At 48.1% G+C, this 25,015-nt stretch overlaps 1 protein-coding gene across 1 annotated transcript in view; it reads left to right on the top strand.

Moving 5' to 3' along the window:
* The window catches only part of C11H1orf216 (chromosome 11 C1orf216 homolog), a 40,205-nt gene extending 15,593 nt beyond the window's left edge, over positions 1-24,612 (top strand). Inside the window, exon 2 of the mRNA XM_069622599.1 lies at positions 18,439-24,612. Coding sequence (XP_069478700.1) covers positions 18,450-19,307 — 858 coding nt within the window. The 5' untranslated portion in view covers positions 18,439-18,449 and the 3' untranslated portion in view covers positions 19,308-24,612. The remainder of the gene's footprint in view (positions 1-18,438) is intronic.
* Positions 24,613-25,015: the final 403 nt, after the last annotated feature.

Genomic DNA, 25,015 nt, shown 5'->3' with positions numbered 1-25,015 from the left:
CTTTTCTCTAGATCAGGGCTTTCTGTGCCCAAGTCTCTTCTCCTGCAAAGTCTCTTGCTTCAAATGGTCTGATACGACAAAACAGAAAGTTCCTGCTGTTAATCTTCACGTCGGTTGATTACCCTTCACCCTTGAATCCCCCTCAGCCGGGCTCCGATCCGTCTCAGTCGTCAGCCTCCCACAGTCGGGCTCAGACCAACCACTCACTGTGGACTTCCCTCAGTGAGGTTCATACTTGTCGTCACAATGTAGTTCACTTAGGTTTTTCACAGAGTGGGATTCACTTCCCTATGCTTTTCTCTTGACGTCCCCCCGTCGGGCTCACTATCGCCTTTCGATCATCTCTTCATTTGTAATATTCATAGGTCTTAATGTCTTTTTAAACAATCACACAATGTTCACTTTAGGTCCCCCTCATCCGGGCTCAGACCTCCCAAACCATTCTGCCAATTTTAAACAGAGACTTCCGCAGGGCGATCACGTCTCGCTGGGTCACCTTGTTGGCCTATAGAAAGGGCGGGTTCGCAAAATTGCAGTTCGCACGGCATTCCCCTCAGCTGGTTGCAAAATGCTGTTTAACAGTTCCCTCAGTCCGATTCACAATTTCACAATTGTCAAAACCTTGCGCACCGTGTCAAGATCTTTCGATTGTACAGTGGGTTTGGCTTGACCCTTGTATGACCACCTTGACACCTTACGCCGGCCTTCCCTGTGGCCGTTCGGTAATTGTAGTGTTAATACTTTTTCAGTTCCATATTCTATTCGTTCAGGAGGTCAGCACAATTAACGTAACCTTTGCCGCGCTGAAAAAGCAGCACATCTTCTATATATATATAGTGCCCAAGCACAGCCGGTAATTGCTGTACCTAACGCGGGATGTAAACTGAAGACATGTACTGCCTCACAAAGTGCCGGTGCATGCTCTTTCTGGCACTGCAGTCCTAAAAAAAGGGCTGACAGTCCCCAACCCCATAGTGACCCACAATACTTCTGCATCACAGCGTTAGCACGGTACTTCTATTTCTTCTTTTCCCCTCGTATTCCCATGTTCACAGGATGATGAGCCGTGCACCGCTCTCCGGAGCCGAATCACCATTTTCACTTGTGCACTCCAAAGCCCATTGATGTCATGCAGGGGGACGCAGCAGGTTCTTTTCTTTGATGTCCTAACGTCCTCAGAGATGCGCTGTGCCCAATGTTCTCACACGTCACCATAACATCAGAGACAAGGATCAGAGTTCACTCCGAATAGCTCTCAACATACTTCAGGCCCGGATCACAATGGCTCCAAGCCTGCTACCGTCTGCTAGCTGACATCACCTCCAGCATACTATGTTCCTTGGGTCACTCCGCTCTTCACAGCACAGATAGGGACAATGGCACCGGCAAGCGTACCTGCTTCTGCTAATCTCGCAGGCTGGAAATACCAGCCGCCTCCAGTGGCCAAAAATCTGCAAGGTGGCCCCACTGGTAATTGCTGCCCCATTGGCCAAATGCTGCAATGTGGCCCCACTGGTAATTGCTTCTCCAGTGGCCAGAATTGTAAGTTGGCCCCACTGGAAAGTGCTGCTCCGCTGGTAACTGCTACTTGCCGTCAACCTCTGCCCCCAGCTGCCTCCTTCCTGCCATGCAACATCAGTTGGGCTATGGGACAGGGGTCAGCTCACCTTTCTGGGGTGGGGGACCGGTGGATGTCCCCATCCTGTGGTCTCAACAGCTTCCTTCCTTGCTTCTCTGTGCTGCTCAGTCTGGACAGCTGCAGGTTCCTGGCCCTTCCCTAAAGCCAAGGTAAGGCCAGATCAAAAGGGCTCCTCTTCCATCCTGAGGTTTAAGTCTTTTTGCAAAGTGTCTCTTCCCTAAGCATAATATGCTGTCACCTTCCAGCGACCTGCACTAAAACACAAACGTTCAAATGGGTGCGACTACCAAATGAACGTCTAACCTTATCGTAATGAGTCCTGTTAGCCCTCTTGCTAATCCTATGCTAAAACACAAGACCACATAGTTCCAGGCAACGTAACAACAAAGGTTGGATCAAGGTAACGATACGTAGGTGTCTGTCATCGGCAGCATTTACAGGATTGAGGAGGATCGTGTTGGGATCTGATCCGGCTAGATTCTGCTAGCTCCCTAGTCAGACATTTGGGGTTGCTAAAGGGGTGTCTTCTTAGTAGGTCCTCTCCATAGGTCTTGGCCTTATAGGTTCTGGGAGACTCCTCTCCTGGTCACCCTCTTCAGGGTGTCTCCCGAGAACAGTCCTTTCTGGTCAGACCTTCTGCTTTCAGGGATACGCAAAGTACCTTTCTTGATGGTGCTCTAGAGACCTGTTTGCTGGATGCGACTTCTCAGGTTTTGCCTGACCGCCCCACATACAAACAGGGGCCATGTAGGCAGCCGGTACCCAACGTGGGCAAGGTTATGCATATGAACGGATGCCATATGGGAAAGGGACCATGAGTGTCATACAGTAACCAACAACCTCACCCTCTGCATTCATCTCTCAAATTCTAACCAAACACAACCACAAACCTACAACACACCAATCCGCACAAACTTCACTACACTGCAACAACAAACAAAGCACACACGGACACGCACAACAGCACACAACATCTTCCAACAGTATAACACCCCAAGCCCAGCCAACTGAATTCTGGGCTGAGGCCGCCAACAGCACATCACTGCTCTCTTGCACTTCCCAAGCTCATCCCACTAACTCCTCCTGACCCCTGCCTTTTTTTAGAACCGCCGAGCGCCAGGGGACCACTCCGGTGGTGATAGAGCATGGTACAAATATCCTTTAACATTAACATGTCTTGCTCAGACCTCTTTCACTTCTTACCAGGTACATCTGTCCCTCAGGTCCTCAGATTCTTGGAGTCTCTCAGACCAGGAGCATTAGTTAACTTACTTTAGGTCTCTTTTTCAGAACCTCTGTTTTTCTGCTTTTTCTGGGGTTCCTCATAGACCTGCTTTGTTGCTCCACTGTGGGTCTGGTCCTCAGCCTTGCAGATTCTCTGTATTTCATAGACCTGGTTTGTTGCAATACGGTAGGCCTGCCCCTCAGAGTTTCTGGTTGTCTGATTGGTCACTGGTCTCTCCTGCACCTGGTGTTATTCTTTACTATAGGCCTGTTCCTCAGAACCTCTGGTCCTCTGGTTTCTTGGTGGTCTCTCCTAAGCCTGGATGGTTTCTTCACTATAGGTCTGTTCCTCAGAACCTCTGGTTCTTTGGGCCTCTATAAGACCTAGTTTGCTGCTTTTACTCTTGGTATATCCCTCAGACCATCTGAGACAAGGTATTTCATTCCACAGATGGCTTTTAGGCCATGCTGCCAGGCGTCACCTCTCTCCCTTAAGCTAGATAGTGAGAAGAATTGGGAAGAGTCTTTGCCAGTCTGCCCTTTCTCCAGGCATGCCACCTTCTCCCTGGAGGGGTAGAGACTCAGAAACTTCTTTGTTCTGGTTCCTGGTTTTGTGGTGCTGATTACTGCCCTGCAAAGTGCTTAAGGATGCAAGGTTTTAAAGCTGTGCCGCAGCTTTGGTGCCATATTGGAATCCATTTGTGCATTGGCCGCGGTTCCGCAGCATTGTGCAGTATCCCTCAGAACGGCTGTACAGCAGGAAGTGCAAGGAAGCGTGGAGTACTCGCATGCTGTACCTTTCTCACCCTGCATCAGGTGTTTATCTTCGCTGCACATAGTCTGCCAGTTCCTGGGTGGAACATTGAATGCTCTATGTTTGTGTCTCGCTGCAGTTGCTATCCACCCTCTCGTATCTATGGGAGTATGGCATCTTGAGAACTCCTAGCGTTTTTTGAAGAGTGTCCTGATGTTATTGATTGGACCGGTCTCACCGACATGGGGATGCCAAATCCCTGAGGGGGTCCAAGCCCCAGGCGTCCCTCTCCACTACCCACTGGGTGGCCATCCAAGCTGTGGCTTGGCACCTTACGCAATAGGATGGGGAGAGGGTCCAACTCACCTCGCGGGAGACAACCAACGTCAGTCTAATTAATCTGGTCACCTGGGTCTTTATTGAAAGAATCCATTGCAAAATCCCATGGAGGAGGACAAGGTCTCGAAAGTGAACACTATTAACAGATCCTCAATCCAGTGCTCGCGACATGCCTTGCCTTGTTCACAGCCCACCAGTCTCCGAGGGATGATTTCGCCAATCCATTCTGAAAATCAACATGAACGAGTTGAAGTATCTCTTGAATACCGTAACCCAGATCTAGAATGATCCTCCTTCCATATCAAGCCCCAATGCCAATCACAGTTCTTATGCATGGCCGGACAAGCAGACCACTGTGAGGGACAGGTTCTTGATTGGATAACCCTACGATCCTCAACCTTCTCTTCTAAATTGCCATACCATCCATATTACAGGTGCTCCCATTGCTTAACCCTTGATGGGACCGCGAGAAGAGGTCAATATGGAATAATACATGTTGCTCTTTCTGAAACCATTGGAAATGATGCCCCTCTTATCCCGCAATGCGCTGCCATCAGAACGCGTGACTAGCTGACCACGATCCCTTCCAGGACTGTGCGGATTGAAGGTATCGGGTGAAATGCACACCAAAGACTACCATGGCTAAACCAGCAACCACCCCCAATGTCCTCTGTGACTAAACCCAGTTGTGCTGTCTCTGGAGAGGCCAACATTTCTACTGTTGGTGTCCCAAGTCCTACGGAAGCTTTCCAATATGTGCACAGATAGTCCGCCATTACGTTTTTAACTTGGGGTGAGAAACCTTCCCCGCCCATCGGTGCTTAATTTCTGTGGGTGTGTGCCAGGGCTCAGCACCGGCATTTATTTCTGAGCCCCGGAACCTATTGTTTCAGACTCAGTTTGATTATGATGTGGTGTTTTGGCAACTTTATTATTTCAACTGTCAGTCGTAGTTACACAACAAGCAACACATGCCCTGGTCACAGAGTCCCTTCATCCTGAGCCGGCTTGTTATTATTCATGAACGCTATTAGCGCCATGGCTTCTGCCGGTACCTTACCGGGTCCGCCTTGGTGGATGGCGGAATTAGCGCCATATTCCAAGGTGTGTGGGGGCGCTAATTCCGCCATCCACCATTGCCCCTTCACCATTGCCAGTCAGCCCCATAGGGCTCCATGTTAATGGTGAAGGTGCTAATTACGGTACTGCAAATTGCGGTACCGTAATTAGCACCAAGGTCCCTTTGCGGGTCCCGTACTTAACGCCTGTAAAAACCAGGCGTTAAGGGAGGACACGCAAAGGGACCTCGTAGTAAGGCGGTAAGGGTTTACCGGTACCGGTGCCCTTACCGGTACCGGTAAACCCTTACCGCCTTCCGTGTAATGAGGCCCCATGACTTGAACGGTGGCAATGAATCCCACGTGCTTGTGCTGGCCCGTGCTCCCACAGTGCTCAAGTCAGCCTGCATGATATTCTGCCGGCTATCTGGGCAGCAGCTCTGCCACAGCAGTGTGCGTTGACAACAACAGGACAGTCACTGGCCAGCAGCACCAACACAGGGGCAAGGCAAGGAAAACATGCCAGTGCTATGGATGAGGGCCCGACACAAGTGCCAACCTATACAAGAAGATCTTGCTGCTGTTCGACGGGCAGGTTCATTAGTCCAGTAATGCTTTCGCCGCAGTTTGCTCATCAAGGAGGAAAGCACATTTGTGGCTAGATGGTCACCACGTTCCACTTGCCACTTACAGAATTAGAGGCAAACATTAACGAGGATAATGGGTTCAAAAAAGCATGTCAATATTTCCCTTATTTCAAGACACAACTAGTATGTTAAGTTATTTTGTGTTATGTTTATTGGTATCTATAAGACACATATATTCCGTGGGTAGTGCATCTATCACCCCAATGAGCCGCTAGTTTTTGAAGCGTTGTCCCTACATATGATAACACTGTAGGAAGCAGCGGTGTGTGGTAGCAACAGTGGGCTGGGAGCTTGCCCATTCCCTAATACCACCAGCCAGACCCTCCTGTATTCTGGACTTTGATCCCCCGTGGGGAAGGAAGGATAGCTCAGAGGCAACGCGTTTGTCATGTTAGCAGGACAACGCGTCACAACACAGGTTCGAATCGCGATCCAGTGCTTAGAAACCATGTGCGTTATAAATGAACAATAAAAAAATAAATAAATATACGCCAGTGCTGAGGAGATATCTGTCCTTATCAAGAGCGCTTGATTGCGTATCATGTCTGAGAGGGGCAGTAATGCTCTTCCAATCACTCTTCCAGAGGTTATTGTGGCTATTTCAACCCACACTCCTTTCATAAACATGGACATCTGCACCCATCATTGAAGTGTGATACCCCTGCCCTCCTCGGCAGCCGTGCCCATGAAATGACCACTGCACATGAAGACATGAGCACTTGTGGTCACACTTGTGCTCTAGCCGATATCTCCCGCTGAGGAACTCTGCCCAGTCTTCTGAAGGCGAACCATTCGCTCTGGTAGATGCTCTTTCAATCTCTTTGTGCAGAACTGTGCACCACTGAAAATGAGTGTCTGAGACGGCTCCAGAAGGGTTAATTATTATTATTATTATTATTATTATTAGGGTATTTATTGAGTGCAAACCTAGCTTTAGGAAGCAACAGAGCGCTTTACAATCAATCAAAGGGGGAAGTACAGAATGAAGGAAGCAGAAAAAAAGGGGCTAACAGGGGAGGGTGGGAAATTGGCAGCATGGGGGGAAGACAGTGGCGAGTAGATCACGTAAGGTAGGGTGGGGGGAGTGCAGGGTGTGTGGACAAAGGTATTAAGAAGGAGCCATTCCTTCAAGAGGAAGCTCTTGAGCTCTTTCCTGAACTGTAGATGTGATGGGGCAAGTCTGATGTTGACAGGAGGAGGTTCCCGAGTCTTTGAGCGTAGACAGAGAAGGCCATTCTTTTGGTTCTTTCCTTCCTGCACTGTCTGCACATTTCCTTACTTCTGGTGGATCACAGGCCTCTGGAGATGCTGAGTTTCTCAGTGAGGAAGCCTGGGGCCTTCAGGATGATAGCCTTGCAGATGATACAACAGGATTTGAAGATGATACGGGCTTGCAGTGGGAGCCAGTGCTGTTCGATTCGGGTCAGGGTGATGTGGTTGATTGAATTTGCATAGTCCTTTAATGAGTCTTACAGCAGCATGCAGGACACATTTCACTGGTGCCAGAGTAGCCGCTGGAAGGTCTTCCAAAAGGGCAATGCCACCATCTAGGTGGGAGAGGACCAACGCTTGGACCGCCGATCTGAAGTTGTTTTCTGGGATGAAGGGCTTCATTTTCTGCAGCAGAGAAAGTTGGTACCAGGCCGTTTGTGGCTTCCTTGCTATGTGCTGTCTGAACGTGAGGTGTCTGTCGATGTTGAACCCAAGGGACTTGGCACAGAGGGTCAGCTGGGTTGTGAATCGCACAAGGTTCATAGCAGAGACCCAGGTCTGAATGTCAGGGTGTTCGGTGTTGTTGGTCAGCAGTAGGAAGTCATTCTTGGATGGGTTGAGCTTCAGGTAGGCACTGGGCATCCAGGACTGGATCAATGCAAGGCAGGCCTTGACCGTGTTGATGTCTTCGATGGAGGATATCTTGAGGTAGATATGCATGTCATCTGCATATTGGTGATGTTGTGTGGAGAGAGGAGGGTTCAGTTCTGAGCTGTTCCATGTAAAGATTGAAAATCACGGGGAACAGGATGGACCCTTGCAGGACTCCACAGGTGATGAGTAGAGTTGGTGATCTGGAAATTTTTATGAACTGTTGGTGGTTCGCAAGTTAGGATTTGAACCAGCTGAGGGTGATCTTGCGGATACCTGTGCAGCGCTGTAGGTTGTCGGTGAGTGTCTGGGTTCTGTGTTGAATGTCGCTGAGAGAACAAGGAGAACTAGGAGGCAAGAATGGCCATCATCGAGGATTTTAAGGGCATTGTTGATCACCTTGATAGCCGTTTTTGGGCTGCATCTGGGTCTGAAGCCAGATTGGTAGAACTGAAGGAGGGTATTGACCACGATGTGTATCTGCTGAGATACCACCAATGGATTTACAGTTGCCACCATTGCCTCCAGTGGAATTACCGCGGGATGACTAGTGGTGGTAGGCGGTGTTAGTTCCCATTTATTGGAGCCCATAGACAGTGTGGTAGTGCGATGGTAATGCAGGGATTTCTTACCACTGCATTACCACCGTTTTTGGCCACACTGCCAAACTCGTAACAAGGCTGTTTGTCTTTGAATTAATTTGTGAATACCAGAGACTGACTTTTTGCTGTATAGTTGTAATGGTTTGCGTGCGTGCTTGTGTGTGCTTGACTAGAGAGAAGGGAGCCTTAATAAAGTGATTTTAAATGGAGATGTTGGCGTGTGTTGCGGGTGCTGCATTGGGGGTGGTATGTTGTGGGGGATGTGTGCACACATTGTGGTTGCAGCTTTCTTGAAGGTGTGGTTTGTGGTTGCTGTATCATGCCCATGAGCACAGCCATTGCTGTTATTTGGGCTACCTGCTGAACTCGTTATGTCCACATACTTTTGAATTTGTATTAATTTGAAGAGTAGGGATGTCCATTTCGAGCAGAAGTGAATTATAATAACACATTTAAATATGGTAGAGGGATTCCCATGAAGAGCGCTTACACAACCGCACAAAGATGAAAACAAATGAGTGAGTCAGTTAATGAGAGTGTAAAAAGGTTAGGACATATACCAGGGACAAAAAACACCAAACAAACAAAATGTATGTAAGCAAACAGGTGACTTACAAATGTAAAATTAACCCAAGGAACAAGTGCTTAAAACTAAAGAGGATTACTAATTAAATATACAAAATTACATTATTAAGCATCACTGCAGGCAGTGGTGGGGTAAGGTGGGGGTTTGGGGGGTTGGGGAAAGGTTAGGGGGCCTCACTCTTTAGCATCTAAGTAAAGTTTAATTTGAGCCTTGATGAGATCCACAGTTGGGCTGGCTTTGATTGTGATGGGCAGCAGGTTCCCTTGCAGTGGGATGAGTAGGTAGAAAGAACGTAAGAGAAAGGATGCACAGGGAGGGAATGGGACTGTGACGTGATGCACAGGGAGGGTATGGGACTGTGACGTTGAGCGCAGAGGTGATTTGGAGGGAATGAGATGGTGAGTAAACAGATACGATCAGACCGATACTGAGGAGAAAGAGCATGTATAGCTTTGTAGACTAGAGAAGGAACTTGAAAAGAGAGCAGTTGTGCGTGGAGAGCCAACCAGCGTGTTGTCGGTAGAAGTGGAGGAGGATCTGGGTAGGTTGTAGAGAGTGCGGATAGCAAAGTTGAGGCCTTTGTCTAGAGGGAGGCAGGACAGGCAGTGGGCTTGCCTCCACTTCTTCTACTCTGCCTTTTACCCCATGTTATCCCCACGCGCTCTTCTATAAATGTCCATCTCCTATCGTGCAAACGCATCTGTTCAGCTGGCTTGGCAAACCCAGCCCTTGGCCTGAACATGGGGTTTATCGCATACAAAATCATCTGGAGAAAGCCAACAAACTACAACGGCCCACTTGAGCCCATCTTAAGCCTGTCATGCAACCACACACCACTTGCATCTAGTACAACCTATCGTCTGGCTGGAAATTGCCTTCATATTAAAGGTTTGCTTCAAAAAAAAGCTAGACGCTCCCGAAAGGGTCACTCACACTGATATTTACTCACTTATAAGAAACACAGCCCTACTATTGCAAACCTACTTCCTTACCCTCTTCCCCACTGAGTTAGTTCATGTTTTGTATAACTCCCCTGCTCGGTGTGCTCTCCAGCCTCACCCCCTTCCATCATACCTATAGGGCCTCATTACACGGTAGGCGGTAAACCATGGCGCTATTGGCGCCATGGTTCATGCCGGTAATTTACCGGTACCACCTTGGAGGAAAGGGGAATTACCGCCCTATTCCAAGGTTGGGAAGGCGGTAATTCCTCCTTCCTCCATTGCCCTTCCCCGTTCCCATTTTTGCCTCATAGGGCATAATGGGAATGGGGAAGGCGCTAATTACGGTACCGCAAATTGCGGTACCGTAATTAGCACCCCGGTCCCTTTGCAGGTTCGTTTTTTAACGCCTGCTAAAAGCAGGCGTTAATGTACCAACCCGCAAAGGGACCTTGTAGAAAGGCGGTAAGGGTTTACCGGTATCGGTAAACCCTTACCGTGTAATGAGGCCCATAGACTTAAGGACTGGAGACCCCCTTGCAGGGTCACAATACTCCTCGTCTCTGACAAGGATAGGCACCATAAAACCACTACGCTGGTGATGGGAGCAATCTAGCATTGCATAACATTAGGCACTAATTCCACTGTTAGAAAATATGCCCGCACAGGCTAGGCTAATATATGCAAATAGCCCAATGTAATTACACACCCATTTTGGCTTGGCCTATAACATCAGTTATGTGCTGTAAGAAGACATATCCTTGCTGGCTTCACTCCTATATGTGAGTATCTACATGAAAGAAAACCCCATGTTGGCTTTACCCACAGTACACTAATGCCACTCAGAGAAAACCTGTACACACTTGCAGCTTAAATATATACCAGTAACCACACCTAATTACAAACACATTTTGGCTTTGCTCGTAACATCAGTTATGCACTGTAAGAATGCAAAGGCATACCCATGCTGGCTGCACTCACATAGGCCAGTGTTCCCACATAAGAACACCCATATTTGCTTTATGCATAATGGAATAATGTCACTGTAAAGAAATCATGTCCATGCTGGCTGTGCCACTATATGCAAGGAGCCCTACGTAATCATAAACTCATTTTGACTCGGTCTATAAAACCAGTAATGTGCTGAAAGAACTGAAGAAATGTCCATGCTGGATGCACCAGTACTTGCAAGTAGCTACGCTTAATTACTTTTACATTTGTATTTAATATTTATTGTGATATAGCTCTAAGAGCTACACAGATAATGTAATAAACTACCACAAGAAAGGAATAAGTAAATAAATAACATTAGTACCCAGTGCAGGTTTTTCCTAGCCTTACAAACACACTGATTGGTTCGTTTGCAAGCCTTACCAGATGGTAAGCCCGCTCACGCTATTGCGTGACCCTCGCGCTGATTGTCTTTTTATTTTCCAGGCCTCCATGTAAAGGGAGAAGGGACTACACATAGGGCCTCATTACGCGGTAGGAGGTAAGGGATTACCGGTGCCGGTAATCCCTTACCTCCATATTCCGAGGTCCCTTAGCGGGTCCATTCCTTAAAATCTGGTCTGACCAGGTGTTAAGGATGGGACCCGCTAAGGGACTTCAGAGCTAATTACGGTACCCTATGGGGGCTCAAATGGGAATGGGGAATGGTTCTCAGAATGGGACTTACCGGGTCCTCCAAGGTTGGAATGACCCGGTAAGTACCCATTCTGAGAACCCAGACCCGGTATGCGGTAAGGGGGTAGCCATGGTGCTAACAGCACGATGGCTACCTCCTACCGCGTAATGAGGCCCATAGTCCCTTCTCCCTGTTCCATGGCAGCCATTTTTTTGTTTACTTTTTTCAATTTACTTGAATGGCTGGCATGAAAGGGAGAAGGGGCTACGTGCAGTCCTTTCTCACTTCTATGGCAGCCATTTTCTTTCTTTACTATGGCCACCACAGAAAGAGCAAACAGACTACGTTTTCTTGTCCGCTGTGGCCCATTAAGAAGAAGAACACAGTACTTTGTCACAAAGAAGACATTGGGCCTCAATACGACCCGTGCGGAATGGGTTAATGGGTTCCGCTAATGGATGCAGACCCGTGAACACCATTCCGCACGATTACGAGGTCCCTCGCGGGACCCGGTAAGGACGCCTGGTAAAACTAGGCGTCCTTACCGGGTCCCGCGAGGGGACCAGGGAGCTAACAACGGGCCGGTCGTAATTGGCCCATTGTTAGCTCCCTCTCCCATTCCCATTGAGCCCTATGGGGGCTCAAATGCGAATGGGGAAGGTCCGGGCCCGGGTTCCCCGAGGGAGGAATTACCGGGCCCTCCGACCTCGGAATGGTCCGGTAAATCCCCATTCAGGGAACCCGGTAAAGGAGCCCGGTTTGGCGGCACCCATGAAGCTAATAGCTCCATGGCTGCCGCCAAACTCGTAATGAGGCCCATAATATCTGCCAAAAACACAAATACACTGTCAAAGTACCATGCAACCTAGACCTTGTCGCCAAGCTGTTGTTTGGCATGCGTCCATACATGAAACAATGCTAGTTGGACAGAAGGAGTATTCAAACAATGGGCCCAGAAAGCATCAGTTTTGGTATACCCTTAATTATAATTGGAGCGCCCAGTTGCCATTTGATAGATGTTTACACATAACTACAGATGGAAATGAATTTGTTTCTGGTCTGTAATTGATCTTTACGAGCCATAAAAACAGAAAAGCATGCGTTTCCTTGCTGTCAGTCAGGCCTTGCTGACCAGCACAGACTGGCAACATGGTAAATGTAATCACGTATGATGACTGTCTTTTGCAGGCAGGGCTATAACCTATGTAGGGCCTCAGGTAGCCTGGCAAATACCTTCAATTCACCCCATGTTTTCTGCTCTGGATTTGTAGCGTGCAGCCCTTTCGTATGCAGAACACAAGTGGTTGGGAATTCACGGTTAAAGTGACCGTTGTCCACCTGAAGGTTGTTAAATGTTTGTGCTTTCAGCCAAATGTTTACTCAGTTTAGCTGCCTAACCCGTGCCGCATCCCAAGACACGTCAAGAGTGAATCACAAAGTAAAACCTGTGACCAGTGTAATCTCTGTGGTGATTTTAGGTGTAAAGACTTGGCTCTTGTTTATCAGCGTTTCTGCCTAAAGAGGGTTTCAGTTTTTCGCTTGGCGTGCTCCGATGCATATTAAATTTGACAATGCAATTTCAAAGTTAAAGCACTCGTGTCCACGTTTGATTTGAAAAAATGTGAAAAATACTAGTCTAACTTAATTTTAGCAAAGAATAAAAAATGCGACTAAATACAGATAAAGAGACCAAAAAATAAACATATAACCAGGACCCTTAATTACACTCTCATGTTGGCTTAGCCTGTAAAAACAGTAATGTGACTTTTAGAAGACATGCCCATGTTGGTTTCAACCGTGTGCATGCCAGTATTCCCACAGAAAAACACTCTTATTGGCTGAACCCATAATGCACTAATGCCGCTGTAAGGAAACAAGTCCATGCTGTCTAAGTTTCAGTGCTGACACTGGCCGACAGCTCGTTATTTCCCCTCGTGCCTCCCCCCACCCTAATTACAGGGTCTCCACACAGACTCACAGGTACATAAACCCTGCGATCTCTTACATGCACACAAATGCACCTCAGTGTTATGGGGCCGGGTAAGACTGGTGCCCCTGTAAGGAACTCATGGTGGCAACAGTAAAGACCGACACAAGTGATCACAGTTCAAGAGTGTTTATTAAACTGTTTGAACGGGTGAGAAAAATGCCTAATCTAAACCTAACGCTAAGATGGGAGCAAGCTACAACCATCAAATGATAATAAGGCAGTCCTAGTAGCGTCTTGTCAAATAAAAAGGGCTTATACTAAATAAAATCTTTTGCCAATCCTTACCACTAAGTTACAAAAGTGTGTGGGATAGTGATCAGCAGAAAAAGAAAGAAGTGTTCACAAAATGATAAGTCAGGATGGTATGGCTGGGTGTCCCTTCCCCACGTTTTTAGCACGGGACAAGGCGGGATCTCTAAGCACAGCACACTCCTGGGCCTCTTGAGCATGAGGTTCGCAATTCAATTCAATGATACCAGAACCTTCAGGGGCCAAGTGTCTATTCTACAAAGTCTCTTGCCTTAGAAGGCCTGCTGGATCAAAACAACAAACAAAAGTTCCTTTTTGGTGGTCTTGGACCTTGGGCAATTGCTCTTCACCCCTAGGATCTCCCTCCGCCGGGCTCGGATCCTTCTTGCAAAGTGGGCCTCCCTCCGTCGGGTTCACTACGGCCTTTCAAATACAGCTTGTAACATTCAAGAGCCTTAATGTCTTTTTAAACAACCATTACTGTGGACAACCCTCATGGGTGTATTACTCTTCACCCCAACTCGCAGGCATCCCTCAGCCGAGTTCACGTTTGCCAAATATACAGTTCACTTTCCTTTATTCGCCCCTTGTTTTATCACATTCAGGATTTACTTTCTTGGCTTTTCCCTAGGCTTCCCTCCGACTCACTGGTTGTGCTGAACCCGTTGGCTTGTCTTGCTCGTGGAGTCAAGGACAGTACCACAGTAGCTAGCGTGCCCCCCGCCTGTGCTATCAATGCGAGAGGCCCCCGTGCACCGTTGACATCTGTTGCGCCACGCGCCAGCTGTAAATCCCGGTCTTATGATTTCCCTTTTGGAGGCTTTGCGGGTCTGAGTTGAAAAGAGTAAGGGCAGTTCCCACTTCGTTTCCCCTCCAGGTCTCGCCGCCTTTCTCCTCCGTTTGAACTGCCGGTCCGTTGTAGCTGTTTCCTCGTGCATTCGGCCTCGCTCGTAGTGTCCTCGCCTTTTATCTCTGTGGGGAAGGTAAAGGGCCGTCGGGTGTGCATGCTTATTGTCAATTGCCCTACTCAGCCTGACCCGTGTGTTGTGACATGTCGGGTAAACGGCTCTGGTGTTAGTCCGTTGTGTGTTACGGTGTAAGAAAGTGTTTGTGTCAGAAAGGGGGGGTAGAGCTACTAAATATCCTACAGGGTAGGATGGGGAAAAGGTGTTACAGGGAATGGGGTACCGTGTCTCTGCTGTCGGTGTCCCACTTCCACTCCGTGTCCTGGCCACCTGGATGACAGATCTCCGGGGACTAGCGGGTGAGCCACCTTCAGGTTTCTCACACCCCTCCTGATGCATTCATGGAATCAATGACATGAGTCAGTGAGTTTGGTTAATAATTGGCGCACGGGAAGCCATGCGCCCCTTTTATTGACCAACACGTGACACTGCATGAACCGTGGGTGAGGCTCTAAATCATAGAATCCATGCCAAGGGTATAATGTTGAAACAACAATATGATACAACATAAGATACAGCACAAAACACATTACAATTTATTCCATTGGGGAGCAGTGGGGCGAAGTAATAGTCACTCGCTCAGAGAGTCATTCGCACATACGGTTCTACCGTATTTTATAATTTGTGGTGGTCTACCCCAAACGCCCCATTTTCCAATGTTTTTAATCCCACTCCAAACCCCTTCCCACCCGTTTCAACCCCTTGCCCCACCCCCATATATATTTAACTTAAGATTTGTTTTCTTTTTCATTGTTAATTGTTTCGTTAATAAATACCTCTGTTTTATTTTCGATAAAATCACTGGATACTGGACGTGACGGAACACTCCCAACTTTTACTTGTACCCATTTTAATCATCTAGAACATGCGGGAACAAAGCTTGATACATGCCTCACGATGTAACGGTTTACTGGGGCATTGGAACACAGGGAAATTCTATTAGTCCAGGAGAGGTGGTGCACCAATGACATGAACCGTTACTGCATCCATTTTAAGCACAGCACATTAGTAACCAGGTCCTTCATTGTTGTCATTACATTGGATTGTAATTTGTCTGCACTTTCTGTATGTAACCACTAAGTCTCTCAAGCGCCCAGTTAACTCAGGGTTTGGTGCGCGATACAAATAATAAACAAATACAAATACATGGGGTCAAAAACACTTGAGCCGTAATAATTTTTGTTAGTTTAAGCCGGGGTGAGGCTCCTCTCTGTCCACGTTCAGGCAATGCTGCACCCGGCATCCCCGGGAGCCACATCTGCTGCGCGGATGTCAGTTAGTCCAGGCAGCAAGGTCTTTTACATACTTCAGTGAGGCTGCACGCTTCCATGAGTGTGGTAGAGATGCGCTGCTCCTTCATTCCCCCACGCAGGAGTCACATCTATGGATTTTGTTGGGCTGGCGGCAGTGTGCTTCTTCTTCCTCAATTCCCCCCTGCCGGAGTCTTGCCTGAAGTCACTGCGGCGGTAAAGGCTGTGTGCCATCCGCTCTTACCTCCAGACGGGAGATATCCATCTTTTGTAAGCAGCAGTCCGCTGCTTCATCTCCCCCAGGTGGCGGTCCAATACATCTTAATGCAGTGACGGTCTTCACTGTGCGGCTCCTCTCTCCCACAGGTGGCAGCGGCCGCTCCACTTTCTTCAGTATTTTTCTGGCCACACACGCCCTGTACCCTGCGGTGGCGTGCGCATCCCTCAACCTCCTTCCTGCCTGCACTGGGGACTCTAGCCTGTGCACCACAGGACCTCATTCGGTGTGCTGATGGTCGTCGGGGCAGGCCTGACACCAATTTGTCACAAGCACGCTCCGTGGACTCCAGAACTTGTGCACGCTCGACATCAGACCTTGTCAGGTGTGGCTGACATTTGTCAGGAAAGACCCGACCAAAGAATGAGCACTGTAAGGCGGGCGCTTATATAACACATTATATAATGCGCATTGGGATACAACTGGGAGTCGCACACCACAGTCAGACGGCCATTAACGGAAATCGGCAACAACAACACCCACAGGAATACAACTCAATGGAAGATGTATTGGAACCAGGATACAGACCCCACTAACCCAACTTTCAAATCTCTGCATACCCAACCCACCCAAAACCTCACACAACCATCTCTCACCCAGCAAACCACATGCACGTAACCACACTGAATCAACAACAAACAAAGACATAAACAGCACCTACAGCACATGAGATCTTGCCTGGTCTGATACTCGCACCAAAGCTCAGCGCACAGTGTATACCGAACTGAAGCCCTCCCACTCTCCTACTCCCCCTCCACCAGCCTAACCATACCCGCCCTCCTTCTTGTTTACAGATATGCCAGAGCGCCTGGGGACAAACTTCGTTGGTGATGGTGCGCTATATAAATACCTTTAACATTAACAACAGTATTGACTATCGCCTGACTATAGGTTATTGTACATTACAAAATGCATACACAAGGTGATTTAATCACCTTAATGCCACTGCTTAATTTCTCATAAGTAAAAGCTAAATTGGAAATGTTATGAAGCCCAAATGGGTATATGTGTAGGTCACCAGTTGTCTTGGAGTTAAGAACTTGCACCAGGTTGTAAGTAGCCTGAGTTAAGCTCACCAGGCTCTTCTAAGCTATGCAAGCAGGAGTCAATTAGCTCCTTATTTTGTGGCCTGCAAACCGTCACTGATAGTCTGCAGTGTAGCTCAGTGATTGTGCACTCGCTGCGGGGATCCCATTGCGACTTCCAGCTCAATATTCCAGTTGGACCAACTCAGCCTACAAGCGTCATTTCAATACGTGTCATGTAGTGTTAACAGTGTCTGCTATTGAAACAAAACAAACTAGGGTGATTCACCTGCGCTGTCGGGGGCGGGCATGGCAGGTAATGGCCCACCAGCACAAACGTAGGTCGGCACAAGCGAAGTTAGGGTCTCAGTGATTTGTGGGCCGTTAGCGGCCATGTGCGCCCCCACAGCCTGGGTGAAAGCCATTCGAACATCAGTGTTTATCTGGGTGAAATGGTATTTTTCCCTTGGGAGATCTCCCGAGATCTCCTGAGGAATAAAAAGATGGCCACCACCATAGGGAAAAGGGACTACGACCCTTTTCCATTTCTATGTCGGTGGCCGGGAGCGGTAGGAGCGCCTGGATTGGAGCACAAAGCTCCTGTTCAGCAGGTAAGTGGGGAGGAAGGGAGAAGGTCGGGAAGGGGTTTATTTTGTTTAGGAGGGTGGGGAGGCAACAGGCAGAGGCTCCCTGTTGCCACTCCACATTCAAAGAAAAAGAAAGATGGCGCCGCCTGGGCAGGGGTCTTGGCGTGGCTGCAACCGCGGCCGGTGAATGTGTATTCTCGCCTGCTGTTCCAACCACCTGATTGACTGAGCGCCCTTCCCCGGGTCAGAATAGATAACGGTGTCTAGGTATTTTTATTTTTAAAGAAGAATGTTTAGGGCCTTGTCAAACACTTAACTGGCCTGGAAAACTGTTCCAGAGGGATGGGCCAACACGTGACCTTTGGTATCAGATTAGGTGAATAGTATCTGCAGTTGCATTGTTGTCCCCAATATTCCATCCGATTGGCCCACTGGGCCAGTGACATTGCTTAAAATGTGCAACTGCTGTAACAGCACAGTGTAATAGGCCATCAAAGCAGCCCAACAAATAGCCATCACCGGCCCGTTGGGGCGGTTCTTCAAGCGGGACGGTTCTTCAAGCGTTGCCCTATTTCCATATATTCCCTCTGAGCCCTGTCAGAGGAAACAACAACCCAAGAGTTTTGGCGCTCCAGTTTATCCCTTAAATGCAAAAGGGGACCATGATACATTGCTCTAAAAATCATAAAATCTGACTTAAATTCTGCACAGACATGAATAGGAACTCAGTGAATAAGAATCCTAGAATTGAATGTTTGGTGCGCACTAGATAATTGGTTCATATTATAATCGTTTGTTGTCTGTTTTCTTCGCAGTGGCCAGAGAGATGCTTGCCGTCCACCAATCCGACGTACCTCAAAACTCCTTATTTCACGAATCGAAGCGGGATCCCTCCACCAGTGGCTGCTTCCTCAGCGAGAAGGAGATGAAGCAAGACAAGAACCTCAACATCGTGGACGAGGCCTTTGATGGCAACAAGAACTGGAACCAGGTCAGGACGCGCGGTGACGAGAAAGCTGGCAGTCCTGAGAGCACGTCCCCGGATGACAACGTGGTGCTCCCGATTCAGAGACCCAAGCGCAGATTGAAGGACCTCTCACAGGCCATGAGATCAGAAGGCATTGGTCTGTCCTCGGAAGAGGAGGTTCGTAGCCCACCTGAAGGTGCTGAGGTCAGGATAGTGGAGGAGCATGAGCGAGGTGAAGGCACAGTTAGGGCTTGTGAGGAGTGGGCAGGCTCACCCATGGAGGACAATGGATACGCCAGCAGTTCCCTCAGCATCGACAGTCCAGACAGCGTCAGCGGGAACACCTGGGACCTCCCGGCCGCCACACACGGCAACGAACCAGAGCCCATAACGGAGCACCCTGAGCCCGTTGACGCCGATGTCGAGGCTTCTTCCGACTCGGACGCCTACTCCCCATCTCTGGTTGAGGCTCTGCAAAACCTCCAAGACAAGGAGAAACTCAAAAGGCTGGAGAAGGAGAAGCACCAAGTCCACTTGACCATGTATCGCCGACTGGCCCTTCTTCAGTGGATTCGGGGTCTCCAGCAGAAGGTGGTGGACCAGCAGAACCGGCTGCAGGAGAGCTTTGACACCATCCTGGACAATCGCAAGGAGCTCCTTCGTTACATACAGCATGGCGTCGGCTGCCCAAAGGAGACCTCCACGCAGGCTATGTGACCGACGCCATTGGAACTGCACATCTGCCACCTCCACCGGTCCTCGCAGTGCGATCCATTTATGCGCCTGGCTCTCAAGCTTGCATCTCAGTGCATTGTGGTCATTGTAGTCCACCCTTCCTCATTAAGTCAACCATGCATGCCGGAGCCAAATTGGAGGCGATTTTGAAATCCAGGCCTGGACAGTGTCGCATTTACAATGGACGTTGTTTCTCAAATTGGAAGGCAGCACTGACACATTATTTAATTAACTCAATAGAATGTTGAAAAAGGTGCATGACTGTTAACTGCGATTGGCACAGAGGCTTCCCCCGCCGCCATGAACACTGTGTATCCACGATCACCTGTTTTGTTGTTGTGCGCTGTAGGTCTCGGAGCTCGAAATTCAGATTCGATGAGCAGGAGCTAAATCCAGCTGCTGGGTGCCGGGCATCACCTAGTGGGCATGAGCTGCCACTGGAGAACCAGGAGCGAGTACTCTGCACACTGCAAATCTAACTTTCACATGAGTGGCACACTGTAACCTTTTGCCCATTATGTATGATCCCTTACATTTGAGTGTGTCCTAGATGTGTCCCAGTGCTTCTTTAGTTGCATTCTAAAACACTCAAGGTTAATGTCACATATGCATGTTTGCAAGGCACCAGTTGGCCTGTGGGGGCCAAAAGTAGCTCCTGCTATGCTCTCCTCGGGTAGACACAGGAACTTAATAGCCCCCAGACCCCAGCGTTTTCGAAACCTGTGTTCCCACAGTAAGGTTCTGCTGGTCTTTTTCTTTACATCAGTACTCCTTGTGAAACTCCCACTTCATTTGACTGCCTTGGAAGGTAATACTGCCAGGTGTTTTACCTATTTAAAGCCCAGAAGTGCAGTGGTGCCAACGTTTACATTTTCCCAGGGGTGGGGTTGAACTTTACGGCACAGCCTTTCTACCAGGTGGTTTTATGGGAAGTGACATCACAGGAAGTGACATCGCAGCCACGTGCCTGGCAGTGACACTGGACACGCCTTGTTTTTAATGAAACTGTGCTTTCCACCTAAACTAAAAAGTGATGGCTAGAAGGTTTTGAATGAATCATAATCACTAGCATTGCTCTGGGGGACCTTACCCACAACACATTGGTGGCAGGGCCAAGGCTGGTTTGCAACTGGTGGCCCCCTTCTGTCATGAGGCAGGTGGGGTAGAAATGATGGCATGGGAGGAAGGCCAGAGCAATGACAGCAGTCATAGTTAATGTAAAGCCTTCCATCAATCACTTTTGTAGTGCAAAGAGGCCAAAAATAAGACGCTGCGCTATACCAAACCCAGTTACATTACATTGCATTATTATTTTATTTTACGCTGCTTTCCCCTCCAGAATTACATTTGTCTTATACCAACCCTTATTTTTCACCTGTCCTCAAGAAGGTAAACCCACATAACTGATAATTTGAATATCATTTTAAAAATAACCCAGTTTGTTGATGCACCTGCGGAAATGTGTATCCTGGATGGACCAGCAAATAATCCGCCTGAGGCTAATACTATGAGTAACAATAAGTAGACTCATGCCCTTCTCTCTGGGAAGCAAGGGTGGACTGGCCCATGGGGAACTCTGGAGATTTCCAGATAGGCCTCTCTGCTGCCTGTGCCTCTTTTGTGTGGTATTTGAACATTTTCACACTGGAAAATATTTGGGTTTGCTGAGAATGTGTAATATGAGGCCACTTTGAACATGATTTCCAGGGCCTCTTTTGGTTCCCAGTCCACCCCTACTGGGAAGGCAACGGGCAAGCAGCAAACAGAACTGCTGGTGGTAAGAAACCTGGGAGGCACGTTCCCCAGTCCCCTGTCAGGTAGCTCGAACAGTGGGCGGCACCAGCTTGTCCAGGATTGCGGGACGAGAGGAGAACAAGTAAAGCAGCGTGTGCGAGGTACAGTGCCACAATATCAGGCAGACAGCCCCGTGCCTAAAATGAGTTTCTTCTCCTCCAGCTCCCCACTCACACAGTGCACAAGATGGAGACACAAAAAAGGCAAAAAGGCTCCCCTTGCAAAAACCCTCCCAGGTGATTACTGCTTTACTACTTGTAACTATAAAATTAGAAAATAAATAAATCAACAGAATGTACAAGTTAATTTAATCTTTCATAAATAGTGCAAGAAATCACATTGCTCCTGTCATTAATTGTAATGCAAAGCAAAGAAGACATGAGCTAGGCAGTAGAGTATATCAATAAGACCGGGAGGATAGCTCAGGGGCAACGCGTTTGTCTTGGAAGCAAGACAACGCAGAGCCGGTATGAACAAAAACCATTAGTAACAACTCACAATTTTATATGATTGTAAGAGGACATGTGCTGCACTCACATTTACCCACAAATTGACCAAACAGGAAAGGCCAGCTGTGTGCGACAGGTTTTCCGGTTACACAGTTCCCAAATGTATCTGCTTCACACTGCACAGTTCCCTGTGGCCGCTCTGGCTTTTTAGCTCACATTATTCTGGATTCTTGTGTATTATTGGAAGTTTTCATTTTGCCATCATGAACCAAAAGGACTACACGGCCCAGAATGCTACACTATGGGACCATAAAAGCCAGGACTCGTAGAGCATCTCACCCAGGCCAAACTGAGATATCTTTAATATGCAAATGTGATATAACTCTGTTACCTTGGTCAGTATTTCAAAAAGCAATGCTTCTTGTTGAAATGGATGATATGAATGGAATAAAAGGGGTTCTGGGAGTCTCTATACCTGATATGAATAGAAGTTACACTCCAACAAAAAAATAACTTAATAAATACAATCAGTTATACCAGCTGGTGGTTTTCAGTTTTAGGAAATGGTTTCTGTTTGGAAATTAGTATATTTCTCTAGAGAAGTTGGAATTGTATGCCTTTGTGCTCTGCGCATAGCTGACCCGCTGAACAAGTAAGGGACGCTGTTGTAATTTCACTTTACAGTTGCTTCCAAAAAAGGTTCCTTAATCCCTGAAAATATCAAAGCAGGGCAAAGAGTTTGCTCCACCAATGTGTCTAAACAAAGGTTTAATTTCAATCTATGCAAAGTTGCAATCCTGGGAATGCTTAAGTGCTGTATCTTACACTGGACGTTTCCATGCCACCCTTGAAATCAGCCTAGTGACCATGATAATAACCCCCCCCCCCCAATAAAAACCCTTAATGAAATCGGAATCAGGCAAGAGCCACCTTGAGAAGCATGTATTTCTTGAGAGAAGTTGGGGTACTGCTTTTAAACCGGCTTTCCGAGTTTAGCCTATGACCCACAGCCAGCAAAGAAAAGGTTAACTTTACACAGCCCCTATATTGGGGGTCCCTGGGTCGCCCCTTCACCTCTGTATGTTTCCAGTGGAGGCTGTACACCTCCGGTCTCCATGTAGTTGGTAGCCCTATAGATGTGTTCGCCCTAAGAGAGACTGGTCACCATAGACCGCCCCACCCCCCGCCATGCGCAAAGCTGTCACGTTTTTCCATGTCATCCGTGAGTAGGTCATCCAGTCCTGTTTTTATTTCAATTCCTGGACTTGTAGTTTCAGAATGCAATTAATACAATCTGAACTGGGTGGCATACTTGTGCATTACATGGGAAAGCTCTGCATGTATGAGTAGGTCAACTAGTCTTGGGTAACTTTGTGCTCTGGTCCCGGCTGGGAGGACGACCGGGACCGGAGCACAAAGCTCTGCGCCAGCAGGTAAGCTTGGTTGAGGGAGGAGGCGAAGAAGGGGTAAGGATTGTTTTGGGGGCAAGGGGATGGGAGTGGGGAGGCAACAGGGAGAGGCACTTTATTTTTTTATTTTTTGTTACTGTGGAGAGGCAACTAGGCACCTCTCCCTGTTGCCTCCCTACCTTAACGAAACAAAAAGCCACCAACCAGTGACAGGACTCATGTGTATTCTCTCCCACTGTTCCAACCACCTGATTGGCTAAGCACCCTTCCCCGGGTGTACATTATTTTTATGTCAGGTGAAGAGTAGGATTGTAACCCAGGATCAAACCAGGTCCCGTAAGGATGACATCGATTCCTAACTGTGTTAATCGTGAGTTGCTGAAGACATTTTATTTTGCACAAAAACGGTCCTACACAGTAAATCTAATTTAATTGAGTACCCCGAGAATGTCATTCAATCTCAATGTGTTTTAGTGTCCTCTCTACAGGTGAGGAGATTTGACACCCACTGGCTGCAGCCCCATTCATCAATGCACAGCTATCCAGGATAAAGCAGTTTTCATCTTGCTCGAATGCAAAGTTTCGGATGTTTACCCATCGAGCACTTCATTTATTCGATTTGATTACATTCCCATCACATACTGGGTCATCCGGAGTTAAGCAGAGCATTAAAAATGCGGCGGTAACGCTATTACTGCCACATTACCACTCAGCCCAATCCCGAGTTTGGTCAGAAAGTGGAAGGTTAGCGCTAATTGCACCCAGAATGTCTCATTGGGTTCAATGGACACAATGGGAATGGGGATTTACCCCCCCGAAACTCGTGATCCTGCGCTGATAGCGCCGAACCAAACTGCAGTAACGCAATTTGCGCTGGCGGTATCCCGGCAGAATTACCACAGGGATACCGTGAGAATGTCGATGGAGCCCATAGTGTTGTCCCGTGTCAGGCGTGATGTGATCAGACAGTGTTTTCTCATCACTTTCCAACTGGGTACTCAAATTTCCGCCTTTTTAATATGTAAAACTGCAAGAACCAGAATGCAAATGGGAAAGCAGGACGGGGTCAACCTGGATCACCTCACATGGGATACCATGAGATCTTGCAGCGCTTTCCTCGCCTTTCACACCTCGCCAAATGGTTTTCTTAGTGGTTTGCTGACCTGACCCCCACATGCTGATTCTGCTCGCGTTCCAGTGGGGCTGACTCTGTCACCAGAATCCTCACGTTGTTGAATATGAAGTGTGTGGCATGTTTGTTTGCATTGCACTCAGGTCCTAGCGGCTTTTATTTTCTCATTTTAAAAGCAGGACTACAAGTACCAGAAGGCAAAGTGAAAAACAAGACTGTGCGATTGGCTTGAAACAACGTGAGAGCCCTGCCAGCCTTCCCGGCGGACCTGCCTCCTGGCTACAACTCACACATTTTCTTGAGGGCATATGGTCTCTGTAAAAGTCAAATATTCATCTGTATTTTTTTTACCCCCTTGGAAAAGATAAGTTACCCTACCCGGTCCATATGTCACTGTAATACTTGTGCTAACTGTGCAATAGCCGCCACCCCCTGTATTGACTGTTCTGTGTACACCCTTGTAACTGTGTGTGAAAATAAAATCATGATATGAACACTTACAACTGAGTAGTGTATTCTCTTAAATATCCTGTGTCCATGTCATGGTGGTCTATGTTGAGCGGTCCTTATTTCCTCCATAGAGTCCATGTCATGATAGTCTATGTTGAGCGGTCCTTATTTTCTCCATAGAGTCCATGTCATGGTGGTCTATGTTGAGCGGTCCTTATTTCCTCCATAGAGTCCATGGGCCTCATTACGACCCTGGCGGAAATCCACAGACCGGACCGCGATGGCGTACATAGCGTTTCCGCCATTGCACGAGGGAGCAAAGTGCGGCTAATTACGACCCATCGGGCACGAGCCTCACGCCATGGCGGAATCGGAAAGGCCGCGATGGCGGAAATGACCCCAAAACGCCCCTTACCGCCGCCGTACGCTGCACCAGGTGCAATACCGCCACCCATC

The sequence above is a fragment of the Ambystoma mexicanum genome, chromosome 11, assembly GCF_040938575.1.
Source record: "Ambystoma mexicanum isolate Mex_15411 chromosome 11, UKY_AmexF1_1, whole genome shotgun sequence".
Taxonomy (NCBI): Eukaryota; Metazoa; Chordata; class Amphibia; order Caudata; family Ambystomatidae; genus Ambystoma; species Ambystoma mexicanum.
Note: the sequence above shows the minus strand (reverse complement) of the source record. Positions and strands in the feature narration are given on the sequence as shown.